At 40.5% G+C, this 21,187-nt stretch overlaps 1 protein-coding gene across 2 annotated transcripts; it reads right to left on the bottom strand.

Moving 5' to 3' along the window:
- Positions 1-10,920: 10,920 nt before the first annotated feature.
- Positions 10,921-17,320, bottom strand: LOC122817604 (cold-inducible RNA-binding protein B-like). 2 transcript variants are annotated; one of them, XM_044090643.1, is made up of 7 exons: positions 17,182-17,320; positions 14,572-14,681; positions 13,403-13,509; positions 12,521-12,623; positions 12,126-12,201; positions 11,995-12,045; positions 10,921-11,451 (listed from the first exon to the last, which is right to left on the bottom strand). In XM_044090643.1, the coding sequence occupies exons 2-6, from the start codon at positions 14,672-14,674 to the stop codon at positions 11,997-11,999; spliced, it is 438 nt and encodes a 145-aa protein (XP_043946578.1). In that variant the 5' UTR covers positions 14,675-14,681; positions 17,182-17,320; the 3' UTR covers positions 10,921-11,451; positions 11,995-11,996. The 2 variants fall into 2 exon arrangements, 1 of the variants encoding a protein (XP_043946578.1); XR_006367304.1 differs by having other exon boundaries at positions 12,120-12,201.
- Between the last annotated feature and the right edge of the window lie 3,867 nt (positions 17,321-21,187).

Here is a 21,187-nt window from a genome sequence, read left to right as displayed (position 1 = left end):
AATCATTTTTCCTTGTACTGTGGTATAATTCTGGGTGATGGCATGATGCTACGCAGGGCTATGGTCATTCCTGCCTGGGCTACAAGATTGGACAGCTCCTCCATGTCTCTATTCATGTAGTCCAGGGAGGTACATCTCAGGTCATTCACACCAACATGGACATTGTACTTGTTGTGGAGTGACCTGAGTATGTGCATTATGTGGCGGATCCAGGCACCCAACAGGCAGCTGACAGTAACTTTCTCCTTGTTTAGCCTGATGAGTGGAACATCAGTGTGCTTGACTATAGAGTCACCTATGACTACAGTGTTGGGTATGTTGTTATGCCATATGGGCTGTGGTTGAGTGGCACACTGAGTTTGTGGGCTATGTGTCATTTGGATTGTGTTGGGGGGTGGAGGTTACTTGCATTTCTGCTTTGGAGGTCCCTGTTGCTTGGGCTTCACTAAATGTTGAGGGAAGCAAACCTTTCAAAATAAGCTTATTACGCCTTTCAACAAGGTCTGGATGGATAAAGGCATGACAATTGTTGCAGTCTTCTTGTAAGTGGAGGGGACCCAGACAGGAGACACAGAGAATAAAAATCCAATAAAGGTATTTTATGGCAGCACTTCTGGCATTTTGTAAAGCCAGAGGGTCTTTTACCCTTCTCACCCATGCCAACAAAAGGAGATACGGCTAGAAGACAGCCATTTGCAAGAAAAGAGAGACAGAAGAAAACTCTAAAAAATAAACAGAATTTACCTAAACCCAATGAAACATGAGAGCACTGGCAAAATTGACCGTTTCAAACAGTGGCAAATGAGATCTGAGAGAGGGATTGTGGGTAGAGGTAAAGCTTGAGAGAGTCTGGCTGGAGAGAGCTGTAGTAACGGTCGAGTTGGTTCTGATATCGGAACCGAACACACCTGTCAAGTATAAAATAAAGATTGACAACATCAAATCAACTGTACAAAAGATCAACCTGCCAGCCATTAGTGTGCACATGTAATACAAAACTTGGAACTAGATACTTAAAAAAGCTATTACAAATAAAATGTGGTAAGAGCAAGAGGCAATAACTAGTGAAAAAACAAAACGATGACACGCAAAGCCAAAGGTTCAAAAAGGTAGAAAACGCACTTTATTCAATACAAAAGAACAGCGTTTTTCGCCCCTGCAAAAACAGGAGCTTCATCAGCATATAATTCAAAAAGTTCACTCATATTTAAAAAGAATTAATAGGAAGCCCTAAGTGATGTCACATCCTCCAACAGGTAAAAGCCATTTAAAGATATATGTTACAGCGAAATATGTTAGGTTGGATAATAACCGCAAATTCGCAGATCAAATCCAACCATAAAACAGTGCCTGTTCAAGGGGTAGTCAACTGATATATAAAAGTGTAAATATACACATATAACATTTAAAATAAGCCGCCAACAATCTGGCAAAAATGATAAAAACAAATTTAATAAAAAGGTAGCAAGTCAGCCCCTAAAAGAACAAAATATTTATAACTTTGCTGACGTCACCATCGAGGAAGAGCTTATTGAACTATTGGCAAAAGGCCTGAACTTTGTTCCAGATCACAAATTCAAGCTTGCTAAAACATTAATGGACTTAAAACTGTTTGCCCGTAAACTAAATCTCAATGTACTTTTCAGTAATGAAACATCTGCAGACTTAAGTTAAAATTAGCAAGCACTTTTAATCCCCCCTTGCACCCTAGCCTCTACACTTTTGAGAAAGCCTGTGAACTTGATTTCAGATACTTGGTCGAAACTAGTAGTGGAATTGGGGGCAATATGAACATTTCCCCTGACCAAGTTATGGCTTTAAATAAGATTTGCAGCATGGCGGTAAGGGTCATTAAACCGGACAAGGGAGGGGGGTTGGTCATTTTCGACCAAGCTGAATATGTGTCCAGAATGTTACGAGTTTTAGACTCAACTGCCTATGAAAGCTCTTCACTAAATGAAATGAATGGCACTTATAATAAAATAAAAGGTTATTTTAGGGATCTATACCTTGAGGGTAGGATTAACATCGATACTTATAACTTCATTGATATTTCCTATCCCAGGGTCCCTGTTATGTTCAGGATCCCCAAGATGCATAAGAGCATCACTGATCCACCTATTAATTCTTTTTAAATATGAGTGAACTTTTTGAATTATATGCTGATGAAGCTCCTGTTTTTGCAGGGGCGAAAAACGCTGTTCTTTTGTATTGAATAAGTGCGTTTTCTACCTTTTTGAACCTTTGGCTTTGCGTGTCATCGTTTTTTCACAAATAAAATGTGGGTATAATAACTTTAATATAATGTAAAACATAAAGACAAATTACCGCTGAACACTCCCAAAGTATCCTGTAGCAAGAGACAGCAACACGAAAAGGTAAAACAACTAGCAGGATACACCACGAGAATTGCAAATTGTAGATAAAAAACTTCTTTATTCCACAACAAGTAAAAGATCACTAAGGAACTGTTGTCAGACATTGAATATTAAGCTCTATAAATTCAATATTACTTCTAAAATATTAAATGTCAAGCATCTGCATTATCATATATAAGATTAAACCAATCAATTCATAATATTGAATAATCGATTATTGTAATACAAGAATTAAAAATATTATTAAAAATATATATAAGCTCAGTATCAATTCATAACAGAGTTTATTAACATTCATATTCAACTTTAATATAATGATGCGGTCTGTATTATCTTTAAATGTTAATGCTGTCACAGATATATACAAAGAAAAATTATTGCACTTCATTAAAATGCTACAGGAAACATATTTTGAAAGAACTGACCATGTAAATTTGATAAAAAAAAGGTTTTTAGGATGGTTATTCAGTGGAATAAATGGAACAAATGAAAAGAGGAGCACCAACAGTGATAGAAGAGGATAATAATTGTAGATTTTTAGTAATAAGGGGCTACTGTCAAGGGAGGATGACTGCATCTATTTATATTCCACCTAAAACTGCTATAATGGAATTTAAGAAAGTTATGGGAGAAATAATTAGTTTTCTGGAGGGAATATTACTTATAGATGTAAACTAGAATTTGACTTGTAGCAGTGAAGATGTGCCTGGAGGGCCCAGAAGGGAATTCAGATGGCCTGACAAATGTTAAAGTATTACAGAATAGGGGCATCTCGTAGAACATGAAGAGGAGCAATTGCAGAATGCTAAACAGAAAATAAAGGATGACTTTAATAATATGCATGCATTTAGAAAGATTGCTATTAAGCAACTATTTTTTTATAAAAATGCCAAAACAAAAGATTGCTATTAAGCAACTATTTTTTTATAAAAATGCCAAAACAAAAACTTTTAGCACAATGATTCAGGCGACAAAAAAGTAGAAAGGTTTGTCACCAAGTTTAAGAAGTTTAATTTTCACCTCTGATACCTCCTACAGTCTCCTAATAAGGGAATGCAAATGCTTCCATTGTCCTGCTCATAAAGTCCCAGCTTATTCTGTCAAATGCTTTCTCTGCATCAAGACCCATCAACAATGATTTTTTTTTTTTACATTTTGCTTCTCTGGATCATCAATGTTGTGTTAATGTTTTCAAATGTTTGCCTCCCCTCCACAAAACCACATTGATACATAGCTATCAATTTTGTCATCACCTTTACCATTACAGACATACATACTTTATAATCGTGTTTTAGTACTGAAATGGGCTTATATGAGGTTAGAAAGGATTGGGAAGGCAGGCTGGATAAACAATTCACAAAGAAACAATGGGAGGATATATGTATGCCTCCCAAACATGCAACAAAATCTAGATGTAGGATTTTAGTTGGAAATGTGTACATAGATATTTTTATACCCAAAGTAGAATCCAGAGAATTTTTCTTCAGGTCTACAGCAAATGTTGGAGGTCTGATGAGGAAGAGGTACCTGAGAGGGTCACTGTCATATCGAAAACACAATTCATCGAATTGTGTTTCCGATAACACACTTTAGCGAAAGTGCATAGTCGAAAATGTAAATTTGCTAAAGGAAATAACTTAAAATAAATCACATCAAACAGTGTTATGCAGGGGGCAGAGATCACACTACAGTGGGGAAAATGGAATATGCCCGTATCCCCACTGTACCACTATGTCAGTGATAGTTTTGTTAGTTGTAAATCAACACTATACGTTGATTTATAGCCAACGGTGCATGCAAACTGCATGCTTTCTTTAATTTACCACTCTCTCTTTAGCAAAGTGCATTTTCGATAAAATGCACTTTCGCTAAATTGTTTTCTGAGTGTGATGAGTTGGAGGACTTTAAGGATTCCCTGCGGGATGCACTGTCGGAAATGCTGGGTGGGCAAATTGGTGTGATGAGAGGATTTTTCTGAGATAGAATCAGAATTTCCTAGACATGGCAAGTCGTGAATATAGAGATAAAACAACTAGAATTGACATCTTTAGAAAAGGGTAGGAGGAAACCACACAGAAAAAATGGGAATAGTGGGAACAGTACATGAAGGGGAAGAATTGTGTTTAAAAGAAGGCAGGACTTAAATGAACTATGTAAAATGATTGGGTAGATAAGTGATGTATGTTTTCAACTGGGAGTGTGGCAGTATGGTTTGTGATGTAAAATGCTTGCAACTTGGATTATGTCAGTGTGGTTTACTTTCATTTATATAAATTGCTTATTGCTTATTTCATAAATGATGGTTTAATAAAGATTTTTTTTTCTTTAAAAAAAGGACAGGAAATGAATAATTTATGTAATGTTGCTTAGGTTATATAACATATAGCAATATGTGGGAAGTATGTTTGTTAATCTGATGTCAGGGAAGAAGCAACAGACGCCAGACCAAGACCTTGGAATTCAGGCCGACTGCTGGACTGCCTGACAGGACAGCCCAAGTGTGATGACTGCAGCAGGGTAACACGATGAAAATCTGCATCAGTATTATTTGGTGAGACATTGGAAGTTTCTGCATGGAACATTGAGTAAAAAGAAGCTATTTCTCATATGCATACAAGCAAGAGGAATTACAGATTGCGGCAGCCATTGTGCCCAGTACTTTCAAAACTTCCCTTGTTTGAAGTTTTGTTTTGAACAGGGGATCCAACACTTGTGTTGGAAGAGACTATCCTTTATAGTGGAAGTCTTAGTCATAGTTGTGAGTATATAAAACAATGTCAAGATGGCAATAAGGCAGACTTCTGTAGTTTATACCAATCCTTAACTGAGCAAAGACCTATAAGGCGATGTCCTTTGTATTAGTAGCTGTTTGGAGGCAGGAGCCAGTTGTCTAGGTACAGAAACGCTCTTAATCTTGAACATCTCAGGGAGCCAGGACTACTGTCATGCATTTGGTGAACACTCTGGGGGCTGTAGTGAGGTCAGAGCTCAAAACTGAAAAGGACTGGCTACCAGCCGAAAGTGCAGATGACACTTGGATGGCCTGTCCATTTTATGTGGTAGTAACACATCTTGTAGGTCTACAGAGCACTTCCAATTGTCTTTTCCCAGAAAGGGAAGTTAAGACTGCAGTGTGGCCATTCGGAATGTTTTCCGACTTGTTCAGTCTGCTGAGATCCAATATCAATCTCCAGTTTTCTTTGGAACTGGAAAGAACCTGGAGTAATTTCTGGATCCTACCTGGTCTGCAGTGATTGGATGACTCATTTTCTAGCAACTTCTGTAGTTCTATGGCTGCTTGATCCCTGTGATTGGGTGGAACATCTGGGATCCTTTTGCTTTGTGGAGGTGAAATTGAAAAGGGTATTTAGTATCCTCTGGATAGGATGCTTTGTACACACTTGTCACATTTTTAGACAGGGAGTACAAAGATAAGCGTTCCAACTGGCTCCTTTCAGGAGCACTGGAAGGGCTTACTGAAATGACACCCAGTCACAATGGTCTGCAGACACCCCCCCCCCTGCTGCGTACATGGACAGCAGCATCTTCCATTATTACCCCCTCTGCCCCTGGTGAAAGTTTACCATGTGTCAGAATTTCCAAAACACATCTTTTCCCCTTCTGACCCTTGGGATGTGGTAGAGTGGAAAATGTGACTCGGCAGTTTCTCTTTCCTGTTCACAGCTAGTCAGGGTCCCTTACCTTAGGCCTGAAGAGATGAGCTGTTGAAAGGAGCGTTACGGATGAACTGAAAGGCTCTGAAATTACACAAGTGCATCCAGGAATAGCTCCCAAGGTCAATTCCCAAACCTGTTCCACAAGAAACTATTGTTAGGTAATTCAGGGCACAACTAGACCCATTTGCCCTACTACAGAAACTGTTCGGGTATCTTTCAGACTGCCTCGTGGCCGCTTGTAAATCCTGGTATTTTAAGACTTGGTGTTTTTCTGCATGCAAGTCACCGGGTGTAGCAATTTCAATGACCACTCATATCTGGGTTTCTTGCACACATTGAATTTCTATACTTCATGGTTTATTTCCAGTGCTCATCAGCCATTCCTATGCAATAGTGTCACATTGTGCCTTCCAGTGTACAGCCCCCTTCTGTTATTCATGTAGTTTAGGTGAGACAGTTTCCAGAACCTGCATTTATGTTACTATCCTTTTAATGGATTTTGTATAAAGTCCACTGTCCAGGGCTACTACAATTAGCCTTTCATCTGTTCGTAACCAGTCATGTCAAAATTAGATAAACATGAAATTGTAAATAGTTCATAGTTCATTACTAGGCTAACTGCCCTTGCGAGCCATTTTAAGCCTAGCCAATTATCCCCAGTGAGATTCAAACCCTGCACCTTGTGTTTGCAAGGCAAACACCTTAACCATTAGGCCATCCTCCCAACTCTTTTCATCTTGCATTACAGTTGAGGTTTGCATTTTCCTTTACTTCTCATTTAATCTTGCGCCCCTTATTTCTTTGGCACATGTAAATGTGCGTCTCATATTGTCCGTTTCCGGTTTTAATTCCATTCCTTTGTCACACCAAAACACTTCTGCTTAACTAAGCAATTGTAATCTTGGGCTTGTGTTTTAAAACTTTCACTACATTTGGATCCACTGATGTTAGTACTTGTCTATGCAGTCTCAACTGCATATCTATACATAACCAATTTGAGTAGGTCCACACTTTAGAGCAAGGAATATAGAATTCAGGGATAGTGATTTTTACATATTTCATAAGCACATTTGTGCCCAATCAATCCAATAACTTCTGCAGCCTGCCAATCACCCAGTGTAATTGATTACAGCTTGAACTTAATCCTATATGTAAAGGCAGTTTTGAGATAGCTAGGCACTCCAGAAGATTCCTGACCTGGGAGCCAATCATTCAATTGAAGTGTCCTTTAGTCTCACCATAGCTCCCGGCTGTTCACCAAATGAAGGGCAGTTAACAGCCTGGCTCCAGCTGCCTAGATTTCAAACATTTCTGTACTGACTGGCTACTCTTCACTTCAAAAGCATCACTAATTTAAACAAACTGTTGCCTAGTATCTAGGGTCAACCCCAGGAAAAACCTACACCATGTTCACATTTTAAAACTAATCGTATACCAGCTGGTCAGCTCCTGTCAGATGTTTCACGATGGAGCTAGATCCAAATTAAGTGCGTCATCTTACTGCTTAAAGATGACCTGATTAAAATACATTTCTCTTGCTTTGCCTCTTCAATAGCTACTGCAACTTCCTTCTTGGTCAGATTCTATTGGGCATTGGGCACCTTTGCCCTTGATCACCCTACAGATTTTCCAATTAGACTGAATTTCCCATTGGCTGATATCTAATCAAGCTGCAAGTAGGTTACCCTTTTGGTTCCTGCATGATAACCATCCACATGCAAGTCTTTAGTTCGGTACATAATCAGGGAACAAATTCCTAACCTATTTTGACAGGTTTGGCAATAAGTGATGTCATCCCAATACCTTATATTTCATAGTGGCACAGATCTTCAGCCACTGGGACCATGATTGCTGCTAACATTTGCTAACATCACTTGTGCATACTTTGTCCCCCCAAGCCTTTTGTATGCCCCTACTCAGACCTCCAAATTCTTAAAACTGTCATAGTTCATCCTTCCATGTTCCAAGAGAGACAGACTGCACATTAGTCAATGTATCCAGTCATTGAAAACTGTCAAGTGATTCCAGGTAGTTCCAGCCCATTCCAGGTTGGAGCCACTCAGTTTCAAGTACTACCATATAATCCCACCACAGTTAACACCAGTCACATGGCAGTAGCTGCATCTCAAGAAGCTTTGAAAAATAAGTTTTGTCATAATGTTCTACTTGTTTCTATATCAGAACAGACTTTCCTACAGCCAGTGAGAGCCAAAAGCTCAAGTCCTGCCCAGCATGCTCCTTTCCAAGTTACCTCAGGTAGAGTCTGCAGATAAAAGGATCCCAACCTTTGTAGGGACCATACTTTGTTTTATATGAAAAAAAAGCACTATGCATAACTAGGTCCATAATCCATTCCACCAAGTCTGAATGGAAGGGTGGGAAGTCTAGGATAAAAGACTGACCATAAAACCCTACTGAGGTCGATCTTCATTTAATCCTTGACATATGGGACAGAGTATGGATGAATTCAAAATGGACTCCAGGGTTGCCAACTGAGCAGCCTCAACTTACGACTGTTTGATATGGTTCCTGGTCTGACAACTGGACTCCAAAGAGATTGGATTGAGTTAAGTATGCCATAAAGTTCAGAGACCATACTGCAAAGGATCAAAGTACCCCACTAAGCAAACCCATCACCTGAAACAGCAATTTTTTTTGTGGTGGCTGCTGCTACCACCATGACATCTACCAGCAATCCTTTTGCACCAAAAAATTCTCATTAAGAATTCTTTGGGATAAGTTTAGTGGTGTCAGGAGTCTTCACACGCCCATCAAAAGGACATCCAGCCACCTCCCTGCTTAGGACTAGAGATGTCCTCTGGGTGTGACTGTTGGGAACCCTTCCTTCATTGTAATCCTAGTCCTCTAGATTGTTTCGTCTGGGGGAATACAAGTGTTTCTTGCACTTGGTCTCAAGGAATCCTCAATTTGGGGGAATTGTCGGGACAACCCATACTGACTCCTGAGTGCTCACTGTCCAGGTGTGAGAATTGGTTTCTGGATGCAGGAAGGGTTGGGAAACTGACAAATGGCCAGTGGACAGAACCCTCCCATTACCTGGAACACTGGTCCCCCAAAGAACCATTCCCCCACTCCAAAGAAAGAAAAGGTTCCCAAAGTAGCCACAGAGATCTTGGAATTTTCAGATTCAGAGCCAGAGAGACCTAGCCAGGACCAAAACTCACTCAAGTTGAAGCAGATCTCCAAATACTCCATGGAGGTCAGAAAAGGTTCTGGAACGAAGGACAAAGCCGTAATTTCCATTGCTGCAAGGAATGAACTATAATGCATCTGATTGTCAGGCTCTTGCAAAGAGACTGGGATCTTTGTTCCAAAAAGTAACCAATGTGCAAAAGGGTCAATGAATGGGGGGTAGCTGATCCTAGCACAATCTCAGCACATTCTGCTGGCACTGAAGACATTGGTACCAAAGAGATAAGTCAGCACTGACTACACCATGGTCTGGACTAAACTTGGTGGTTGGTACCAAAGTATCTTGTAAGGTCTGTATAGGTTCTGCACAGAGGGAACAGGCAGTTTAAATCCTAATAGACAGGGTTGAGGGAGATTCTGGCAGACTCTTGGACTTAACTCTTCAAGATGAGGAATGGGACCAAAGCATTATGTAAAGACCCAACACAGATGAAAATACTAGGATGCCTGGCAAATGGAATTTGAGGAACCATGCATCAGCTTGAGGTTCAAAATGGGTGAAGACCATCTGGATGGGCTACTTCTGGAGCTGGGCTCAGAATTTAGTTAGAATTAAGTAGAACCTTTCCCAACAGGCTTTTGTGAAAGATAGCACCATACCTCTCAACTGTCCCTGATTTTGACTCAAATTTAAGGTCTGTCCCTCTTAATCCCTCCTAAAACTAGTGACTTTTGGAGGAGATTGTGAATTACACTTAAATGACAAGTTAGACTTTTTACTTCAGTGTATTAATCCATATGCTGATTCTGTCAGTTTCAAGTTAATAGCATTAATATTTTAAGTGTCCCTGATTGTTGAAATTTGTCCCAGTTTGGTTGAGAGGTCTGCATAGCATAAATTCAGAGGCACAAGGCCCTACTCTGCACCTTGGCTAGGAGGGAGCCACACTGACTTCTGGAATTTAATTGAAGGGATAAGATAAAATGGATTACGACATGCATTCAAAATAGCCAAAAAACACGAACTGCAAGTTCAGACAATCCACACCATCTGAAGCACCCTCAAATCTGATTCAATGCTTATATTAATGTTTAAATGCCAAAAAAAATCTGTCTCCTGAACTGCATTCAAAAATCAGTGGTAATGAGAGAAAAAATGTTCTGTGCACAGCTAAAAGTCTTGCCCAAAATCAGTGGTAATGAGCTAGAAATACAAACTGTTCAGGAGATACTTTGCGATTTTGAAAGTGGCTAATCTGTACTGCCTATTAATATCATGATCCCCATTAATATCATGATCCCATCAAAGACCAAGATGCAACTGTAGAATATTGCTTTATATTTGCAAAAATTTCCAAGATTATGCCACATGAGCATAAGTGCACCCTCCTTGACAGCTTTCAACCCATATAAAGTGCTGTCTTGCTGCTTGTGTGGTTAAACTTTTATACAGAGACTTGTAAAATCTGCTGAAGACCTACAACTGAAAATAATGTGCAAAGCCTCGCCATACTTTAGTGAACCTTAGTTTCATGACATTCAAATGCAACAAATTTCAAAGCACTCTGCCAGAAACTACCCAGTAAATGCTACACCCCCACATGACAGCAAACATTCAGTGCTAGGTATCCATACCAAAGGAAACCAATTCAGGCTACAAATCTACAAGTACAGCAAGAAGAAACTTTGCAAGGCAACAGACAAGGACAAAATTCCATTCAAATGAATCTTTATTAGGCTTTTTATGCCAAATGATACAATTCTAGAGACAAACTCGAGTAACAAAATGAACACTAAGGAAATTCTGCTGAGTGTTTACTATATACATTTTAAATAGCTGTTCATACTCATGAATCATAGGATCACCCCTTCAAGAGTACCAAAGCATGAAAAACCAAGCTAAGCCACTCTTAAAGAAATGTATACAAGAACCGAATGTTAGACCACCCAGCTTGTTCAGCCTTAGACCATCAGTTGCTTGAACAGTTGGTTTTTTTTTTGTTTTTTTTTTAAAAGTATTTGTAGTATGCTTTAGTACTTCAGAACAAAATCCCTGTGAATCACAAAACGCTTAAAAGAACTTGAAAAAAGTTCAAGTCTTCCACACTTGTTGACAACTGAGAAGGGCTTTGGGGACAAAAAATGTTGATTATCCAGAACACTGCAGTAGGGACTACAGAGCGATTCAGTGCAGCTCCATGACTTACATGGAAGATGTTCTTGAACCAGGGCTTGGCACACAGCTAAAAGCAAAACCAGAGAAAATTAGTTAAACTTCATCTAATTAGCAAACCCCCTTTCCCCACTTGAAATCCAGATTCACAAGTTTCACTGCTGTAGGGCATTGCAAGAAGTACCCCTTCATGCTAGAGCTAGGAGGGACTTAATCAGCAAATCCCCACATCTACATTTGGGCTGTCCAGTGTACAGGGTACTTAAACCAAAATCATTGCAACACTGAGGCTGTTATACTAGTGATGGATAACACCTAGGCAGCATGCTACTCTAGCCCACAACCAATGTACCTGTAGCATTTTTGTCCAAAGCACATCTGTAAACAGCATGCTCCATCTAGATCAGATTCCCCAATCGTGTTTAATGGACTCATCTCCAATACAGATCCTAGATAAGTTTAGAGAGGATAAAAACTGCATGGGCAAGTTTGCCTGATTGCCAACTGCCATTCCAGCAATAAACCTCAGATCAGGAGCTACATATGCACTGCCTAGCAATATCCAGTGAACAGAAGTTGGAGCACATTTACTATAAACACATTGTAAACTTACCTCTAATCATAGCTTCTATAGCTGCCTCCAGATCCATAACTTCCCTGATTCCTGTAACATAAAAGGAAAGTCAACAAATGTCTAAATGAAAGTTAAAAAAAATCACTTCAGTACTGTATACTTACTATTACCTGCTGCCATAGCTGGAACCACTGCCATAACCACCATAGCCACCACTGCTGTAACCTCCACGGCCACCATATCCACCTTTAAAGAAAAAAGTGAATCTATTAGAATCTGCAACATCTTACTAGCACTAAATCAGGGTAGGCTGAATTAAGCTAGCACAAAATCGCAATACTTTCCACTATGCTGCAATGTTGAAAATGCGTTGTTAGATTAAATCTTTAAGCATGATCTTTGCCATATCACAGCAGATAATACACCACACAAGACCAAATTACAGCTCATCTACACAGAAATTCAAGAGTGGAGGAATGCATTCACAATTGAACTTAACTCTGGCTTGTATGACAGATGTATCAAGACTGCTTAGAAGTAATGGCTGCAGAATGGTTGCCCTTACCTCTTCCACGACTGTATCCACGGCCACCTCCAGATTGGCCACCTCTGGAGCCACCCCGAGACTGACCTGCCTTGTCCACACGGATCTGGCGACCATCTAGAGTCTGAACAGATGAAAAAGTTATCCCAACCGCAGGAGGTAAATCAGGAATTCAGCATCCTCCCACATGCAGCCTTCTAACTTGCATACCAAGGTAGCCTGTGTACCACTGAGTCATTGCATTAATCCTAAACTGTGCCACCTTTGGTAATCAGCTCCCTTCATGGTATACATTACTGAAACCAAACTTTGGTTTGGTGCAGTGTGCTAATCCATCTGGCATGCAAGCCTACCAAAAAACAACCATAAGCCACTAAAGTAGAGATAAAGCTACCACTTTAGCCTTACCATCTACCAAGGATCCATTGGCCCTGAACATCCAATTACCTCCACCCCAGAAGTACCCACAACACCCAAAAGGTAACTAGTATATAAAATCAGCAAATAATTTGGATGGGTTGTCTTGAGACTTGTCCTGAGTCTGCAAAATACTAAGCTACAGTGCTTGCAATAACTAACTGGACGAAAGTTAAGGATTTTCAAATAGCCAACCAGATTAAAAATGTATAACTGCAAGCTTTTACTGGGGCTGTGAACTGAACCTGCCAAGAAATTCAAGCACTTGAATAGGGGGACTTGCAGAAGACCATGTTGACTGTTCAGAAGCAGACACTGAACCACAAACTGCCAGCTGCTACCCCCAATGGTAAGGAGCAGATACAAAAAATATAGTGCAGACTCCAAGCAAAACATCCACAATTTCAGAGGCAGCTATGTACACATACAAGTTTAGCCATTTAGAACATCCCACAAAGCACATGTTAAAGTAGTTAAATATTCTACCTGTCCATCCATAGCCTCTCTGGCATCGTTTGCATCATCTGGGTTTTCAAAAGTCACAAATCCAAAGCCTCTTGATTTCTGTGTCTCTCTGTCCTTAACCACGATGACTGGAACAGAAAAAAAAATTAAGACCATTCCATGCACCACACGTTTGTGCTAAATTAAAATCTCTAGAATACATCCAGCTCCACACTGCAGGATAGCCTATACATTAGAGACTAACCCCCCCCCCCCCCAAATAACCCAGTAGACTTGTAGAATTGTCAGAATACAAATGCTTCACTGCATTCCCCCCCCCCCCCCCAATGTTAAACAGCAAGCACTACTACAATCCCAAGCATTTACTCAACATGAATATTCAACCCAACTGTCAGGGTGTGGAAAGTAGAGTGCAGGCTTGTTGCTGTATTGAGACATTCTCTGCTTGTAAACTGAAAAAATATTTAAATGCTTAGTGTTTGCAAATGGTTATTCTATTTGCAACTAGCAGTTCAATTTTACCCTGGCAAAATGCTATGTGCTAAAACGCAGTGTGGCAGCTCAAGTCACCAAGGCATTTGTCACCTTTTACATGTTTCTGCTTCAGAACTTAGAGCAATTGAGGAACACTGCTGTCAAATGACTTACAAGTATGACTGCTTGTAGCAAGCAACAAGCTTCAATTGCACAAAAGCTGGACCACTAAGATCCAGGAGAATAATCACCGGTGGAGAAAAATCTTTGGGTGGAAGGGCAAAGAAGGGCAGTATCAAGAGTCCATTAAACACTGCTGTGTGTAGCTCAGGGTGAAAATTTAGCCAATTCTGGTGGCTAGACAATCAGACGTGGTTTCTTTAACAGCATGTTAGAAAAGAGGTTAGCAAGTTAACTGAGACAAAGCTGAAAGTCAGGCACACTGAAGCAGCATGCATTTTTAAACCTATGCTCAAACTAAGCAGTAGTCTTGCAAGTAAGGAATATATGCCAGTGCTCAAATCTACAAAAAAGCGACAGTGTTGTTGTGTTCCTCTTTGGGGAACAAGCAACTGAGTCAAGGGATTTCACTACAGCTACATACTGAAAGACACCCCATGCTACTTATATACCAAGTTCACTCTGTATTGAGAAAATGAACTGATTAAACCAAAAGTAATGCCAATTTATATAGTACTGCAAAGTATGCAGTTTACCTTCAGTAATTTGTCCATATCTGCAGAACACGTCTTCTAAACTCTGTTCAGTAGTCTGGAAAGGCAATCCACCAACAAAAAGTTTTCCTGCATTACGATCCATGCTTATGCTGAAAAGTAAAAATCACACACTCAAAATTGAACAAGTTCTACATATGTCTGACCTAGTCATCCTTCTCAGGACCATAAACAAAGCCTAGCATTTGGAATAGTCTACAGTGCTTGCAGTCACCATGCAGAGCCAGAAATTATTCCAAATAAAATGGAAGCAAAAGCGCACTACTTTTGATCACGCTTAGAAATTTTACACATTTACAGCAAAACATCTTAACAGCCACAATCAAAAAGCCAGCTACAATCGCAGACATTCATACTAAAAACTGTATTGCACGGGGAATTATACTACAAAAGCTTCACCCCCTTCGCAAGAGTAATGTTACGGTAAGCAATTGTTGGGCTTCTCCCCGGACCCCCACTGAAAAAGGGCTCTTCAGCTCAGTTACAATCCCGGTCAAGTAAAATAAATTAGGACTAGTTCTAAATGTCACTGCTTCAAGCTCGTCCGGGTGTTAACGGTATTTGTATTTGCTTACGGTGGTTTGCCACCGATTTCCATGGACAAAGGCTTGGCCCGTTAGCAGTGCATGTAATGAAGTGACGACAGACACTGGTGGGCGTGCATAGAGAATCAAACCTCATTTACGCTTCAGCACCAGCTACTGCGTTACCACATGGAGCAAGTTTTAACATTAAGCGGGTCTCTTGCCAACACTTCCCACGCAAGCTCTCCATACAACTAAGCTTAACTATCACGATTGTTCCCTCAGTTTTGCTTTACTGCTCTAATTTCGTCGTTTGCTAGCGAGTTCAGCTCACAACACGTTAAGTACACAAGACTTGTATATTCTTTGCATAATTTTGTTGTCTTGTGCACACTACCCACGTGTTACCTACACATGTTGATATACTGGACCTTCTCCACGGGCCTTGGCTGAAAATGCTCCTGCCCCAGTCAGTACGGTAAACATTTGAGGTATATTTTGTAAAAGCCTTTAGGGCAAGTTTAGAGCAATTCAAAAGCATCATCACGTGGAGCCTTTGCCCAGATATTTTGCGCTAAATGGGTGATAATTTACCAATTCGCAATACTTATTTATAGTACACATACGCAAATTGTGTTTTTGCAACAATCTTGTTTCATGGAACAGACTAAACAAAATAAACGTAATTTCAAATCAGATGCAAAACACGCATACAACTACCCCATATTAGATCCGAGATGTCGGTAGACTGCAAAACGACAAAATGGGCCCCCCGAATTAAAGACGACCCAATGCTCACAATTGAAGCCGAACGCCAATTAAACCCCACTAATCACGACTTCGGTAATTACTAAAAGAACGCCCCCAGTCTTACAGTACAGCTATGCACCAGGACTGGTTTCACTATTGTAACATCACTCACCAGTTAGTGACAAAGCCCGCGCGCCCAATTATTAATTTACCTAAAAACCATCTCAGGAGAGTAACGACTACATAGCTTACCTTTACTCTAGGTCTCTATACACGCAACCAGCAGTTAGAGAATAAGTTACCAGGCACCTTTTCAACAGATGCGGAGGAGAACATTCTAGAACCTACACAGTTGAATGCCATGTGCTTTAAGTGATCGGCCTACCCCTCCCCCTGTATGCGCTTCCAAACACGCCAAAAAGCATTCATCACAAAATAAGTGTCCAAAACGCAGAAAACCTTGCTGAGTACAGGCGGTTAGATCAGATATATTAAATAAACCACCAATTATGGCTTTTCTTGTGAAAAAGCGATTTCTGACGAGCAGACTATCGCGGTCCTATGCTTGTTTAACAGAACACCTGCACTTTGAGAAATGACTAAGCTTTTAAGTTAAAAGTTAGTTTCTCGGAGGGGAGAAACTCAATTCTTGAGAACACAGCATCAGTTAACATCTAAATGACTCCCCGATCTTCACCAGCTCTTACGATCGAAAATCTAAAATTTTCATGCATAATAGAGGAACACTAACCACATTATACCTTACGGTAAAATTTCATGGTAAACATACGTTAAAATCACCAAAATTTACGAAGAACGTTTTTTACTTCCTTTTTCATAATGAAGCAAAATGGCTGATTGGCCTAAATCTAGCGTAGGCTCAACACTTACCGTTTCTACCGATCGACATCAACTTTTAAGATCCACATGCTGGGTTCCATCTAGAAACTTATTACATACCCTTTTAAGAATCGAATTATTAACACTTTACCAACCCCCCCAAGATTCAGCTACGTTTCAAAATGGCCGACTCATGTTGCTTGATGGCGCCTTTTTGACCGCATGCCCAAGACCCCTTTTACCCAAAAGAGCAAAGACAGAAAAACAATCGCGTAAAAATATTCAATAAACTTAAGTACTTGCTACACATTTCCAATAAAAGTTACTACTTGACAATGGTACTCTGGCTAGGCCACGAGTTCGTTAAACCTAGTCTAACAATAGAACTATTAAGTTCACACGAATACAGTTTATTCCTGGATACAATTAAAAACGGCAAATAAAACAATGTATTACTAAACATTATATTTTTACTTACCGGTCTGTAAGACACAGGGATGTACGACAGAGAACACTGTTCAAGCAACTGTGATCTGAACACGGCTGATAGGAACAAAGCTTCTGCGTCCCTTATTTATACCCCTTGTAAGCCCGCTCCCTCCCCCTACATCAGTACGCATAAAAAATAGGCGTTCGTCACTGACGCAATATTGGGTAGTGGCGGTAGTCTTGTTGGTGGGGGATGTTATTTCATAGAATCAAAATATGTGTGTGTGTAGAAATGGCGTAGTCAACAGTTTATGCTGTACAATTTGGAATACCTTTTGTTTATTTTTGTGTAGCTTTGTTTCTGAAAAACTAACGCGTTGTTTAGTTTCTCCGTTTTTTTAATGTGCTGCTCAATATGTCACAGTCGCCGATTTCGAGCAAATGCTCGCATTGTGACTTGCTGATAGTTCTGTTTTTGCATGAAACGTAAGAAAAGGAATATTTCACAAATATGTAATGCAATTTATTTACTTCGTCTGTGTCGTTGACTGGTGCGTCAACAACTTTCTTTGTCGACCTATATGTTTCTCTATTTCGTATTCTTATTTATTAACGTTAAAAGCATGAACTACTCCAAGGCCCTGTACTATACATAAGTACCGACTTTAAGTACATTAACAACGGGGTATATGGACTATTGCTTATGACTGCATATGTCTGCTTCGCTGGATCAGACCAAGACGATAATGGAGAGCATGGCAGCAGTCTGAGGAAATGATTCTGCTAGGGACTCTGTGTAGTGACATTTTAACAACTCTGCAGTAGTGTGGGGGAGGGGGTCTATTCCTTTTGAACTACAAAAGAAAACACTGAACCTGTAGTTTAGTTAGTTTTCTGGCTGTAGCTGGATAACTTCTAAGTATAATGTAAATCAAGGCTGTGAGCCAACCATAAATGAGGGTGATTAGAGACCGAAAAGAAGCTGTCCTTTTACAGAAGGAAAAGAAAATAACAAGTGACCTTCCCAAATCCTAGTATATGTCAATGGTTGAGGAATTTAGTTAACTTCCTTATGTCTGGCGTGAGCCATACAATGTATTATGGGAAAGAGAAAAGCTTGAAGGATACAGTATCATGTTACATCAAGCCCCATTGGTAGCCATGCTGTTGAAAATTGGCTAAAATTACAAATTTTTTGAGGTGTTAAAATAGGTCAAGAAACAGTGAAAATTTATTTGTCTGAGATTGGTACAGCTCCACCTGTCTTTGCAAAAACTAAATTCATAGCCTACTTGACAGATATCTTGCCATTGATGGTTACGGAATAACCTTACATGCTACTTTAAGCATTTGTCACATTGTTCAGAATTTCTTTAATGATCCATATCCAGCATTGAGCTACCTGCGGTGGTGGTGCTGCGGTAGCGTTGTCGCCTCACAGTAAGACGCTGTCCGGTTTGATTCTCTGCTAGAGCGTCTTCTGCGTGGGCACATGCGTGAATGGGTGTACCTTCGTTAAAGGTTGTGTGTCAGGGCTGGTAACTCGGCACATAAAAATCAACTAATCATTAGCGGACTGGAGTTCTGCTATGGCGACCCCTAACCGGGAAATGCCGAAAGACACAAAATCCAGCATTGAGCTCTATGCATAACCAGCTCAGTAAATTCAACACAGTGTTCATATTTCCATTAATGATTCAAATCTAGTATTGAGCTATATATATAGAACCAGCTCAGCACATTGTCATTCCAAAGCATCCTTGTGAACATATGCCTCAAATTCCATGTTTAACAAGTCAAGGTAATCGGAAGGTAAATAATAATAACAGAGACTTCAGATGGATTAAATGGCCGCAGCAATGTGTTTATTGCCAATCACTGTCAATTACCTTTTCTCTAATAGAAGCCAAATATTATGAGATGTGCGCAAGGCAGGAATATCAGGAAGGGCATTTATTTCTTTCATAGCATTCCCCTAAACCTACAGGACAACAGACAGCACTGTCGATATCTGGCCCTTTTTATGCATCATACCCATTTCATAACTTTTTTCACAGTTCACAATTCTTCTGGGCCGCCTTACAATCTGCCAAGGGGCCATTGCCAGGCTGATAAGTCCCCTGGCAACAATCCCTTGGGGCTGTCTGGCCTGCAGAAGGTCTGGCTGAAGAGTCCTGTGACCTCCCCCTCTCCACTTACCTTGGCCTCCCTTACCTTTTCTGCCTTCCGCCACAGAAGGGAGGAATGTTTCTCCCTTCAGCCAGCACAACTCAATCTACTCTAGGTGAATGCTCTTCGGAGCTAGACCTTCCTGCAATTCCTTATAAAATACCTGTGAACCTTTTTCCGATAAATGAACCCCATCTTTCTCATAACTGTCCGGCCACCAGACCCGAATGCCAGGGTGGGGAATGTACAACCCCTTAATGGCCTTTAAAATCTTATCCATAGAATTATTAATTCTCCATCTCATTCTTAACACAGCTTTTATGGACCTAACCCCTTTCCATCTTTTTCTCTGTACCACTTCTGACCAACAAATAATGGCTTGTGGCCAGCATTCATGTATGCAATTAATCTCTCGTACCATTGAACTAATTAAATCTTTTATTGGTTGTTGACCACATTGCCCCCTAGGTGTAACACGATGGCTGCAGGAGGTTTACCACTTCTCGCTGCTTGTTGCATTACTGTACTAACTGGTGCCACCGCATTCCTGACACCCCATACCAAACTGTTTTGCCTGAAGCTCGTTCTCTTTGGAAGGATAAGCCCGGCCTCCTCTGCACCCAGAGGTGGAGTCTCCGAACAAAAGAATGGCCAACTATCCAGCTGTATTTCTGTTCTGATGATGTGTCTGCTGAAATGCAATGAATAAGTTCTTTACACCTTACATAGCTTTTATAAGCATTGGATTTCCACCTACCCATCCTCATAATGTCAGCCTGTGAAGCCCCCATTGCATGTGCATATGAGGCTTCACCTATCCAAAAAGAATGCAATGTATACCTACTTGTGTCCAAGCCAATCAACTTAACTGCCTGCTTTAAAACTGCTCACACCTGATAATGTGTAAGTGGTTCACTTTGGTGATGGCAGAAAATGGACCACCTAACATACCCCTATAACTCCAGTACTCCAGTCACTTTAGTCACATTCCATTCTAATCCCTCTGGGGTAACTACTCTTACCCAATGACCTCTGCCTTCTTGATCAGTTTCGGATTTCGCAACATAAATCCAAGTGTCGTCACCCAGCACGTGTACGTGCGCTAAAGGCAGTACTGTCTCCTGGCTTTTCTTGCTCGGTTGGACAATTTCAGACCATCTTAACGCCCCACAAAAGGCCAGCAAAAAGGCAGCTTTAAATAATGATACCTCATAAGAAGAGAAACAAACCTCTGAAACAGCAAGCCATAGCTTGCTTAATACAGCTGGACCTATGTGGTACCCCTTATCAAGCCTCTTGGGTGTTTGTTTCCCAAGAGTGTGCTTCTCGCTCTGCCCAGACTCCAACCTTTTTCTTTCATCACCATGATGTAAGATCTGATTTGGTGAGGTAGAATAGGCCAAATGGATTCCCAGCCTCTGGCTATTCTGGTTTGCAAGAATTGCTGTATACATTTATTGTATCTTACCCTTGTTCTTCCACTGAGAGAATTACACATTAGCAACCATTCTTGTTTGTCCATAAGGCCCATAACTGAACTGGCACTGGTGTCAGAGAAGGACTCCCCCTTGGGGCCAGCGACCGGAAACGGGCCCACTGCAAATGAGAAAGGGAATCTACCAATGAGTTATCGATGCCTGGAATGGGTTATGCTTTAACTGTCACATTAAATGTCAAGCACTTAAATGTAAAATATCTCATCATCCTGCCCAATACCCCTTTTCCCCCCAGCTGATTATTGACTATATGCACTACACTATTGTTGTCAGAACGCAACCAAACCACTCTGTCTTTCATTTGTACTTACCAAATTTCCAATGCCACCACTACTGGGAAGAATTCCATCTCTGTGATTGAAATGTCTACCCTGTTTTTCACTTGAGTCG

Source organism: Protopterus annectens, chromosome 13.part0 (assembly GCF_019279795.1).
Source record: "Protopterus annectens isolate FY-2018-M chromosome 13.part0, PAN1.0, whole genome shotgun sequence".
Taxonomy (NCBI): domain Eukaryota; kingdom Metazoa; phylum Chordata; order Ceratodontiformes; family Protopteridae; genus Protopterus; species Protopterus annectens.
This window is presented reverse-complemented; position numbering and strand designations above follow the sequence as displayed.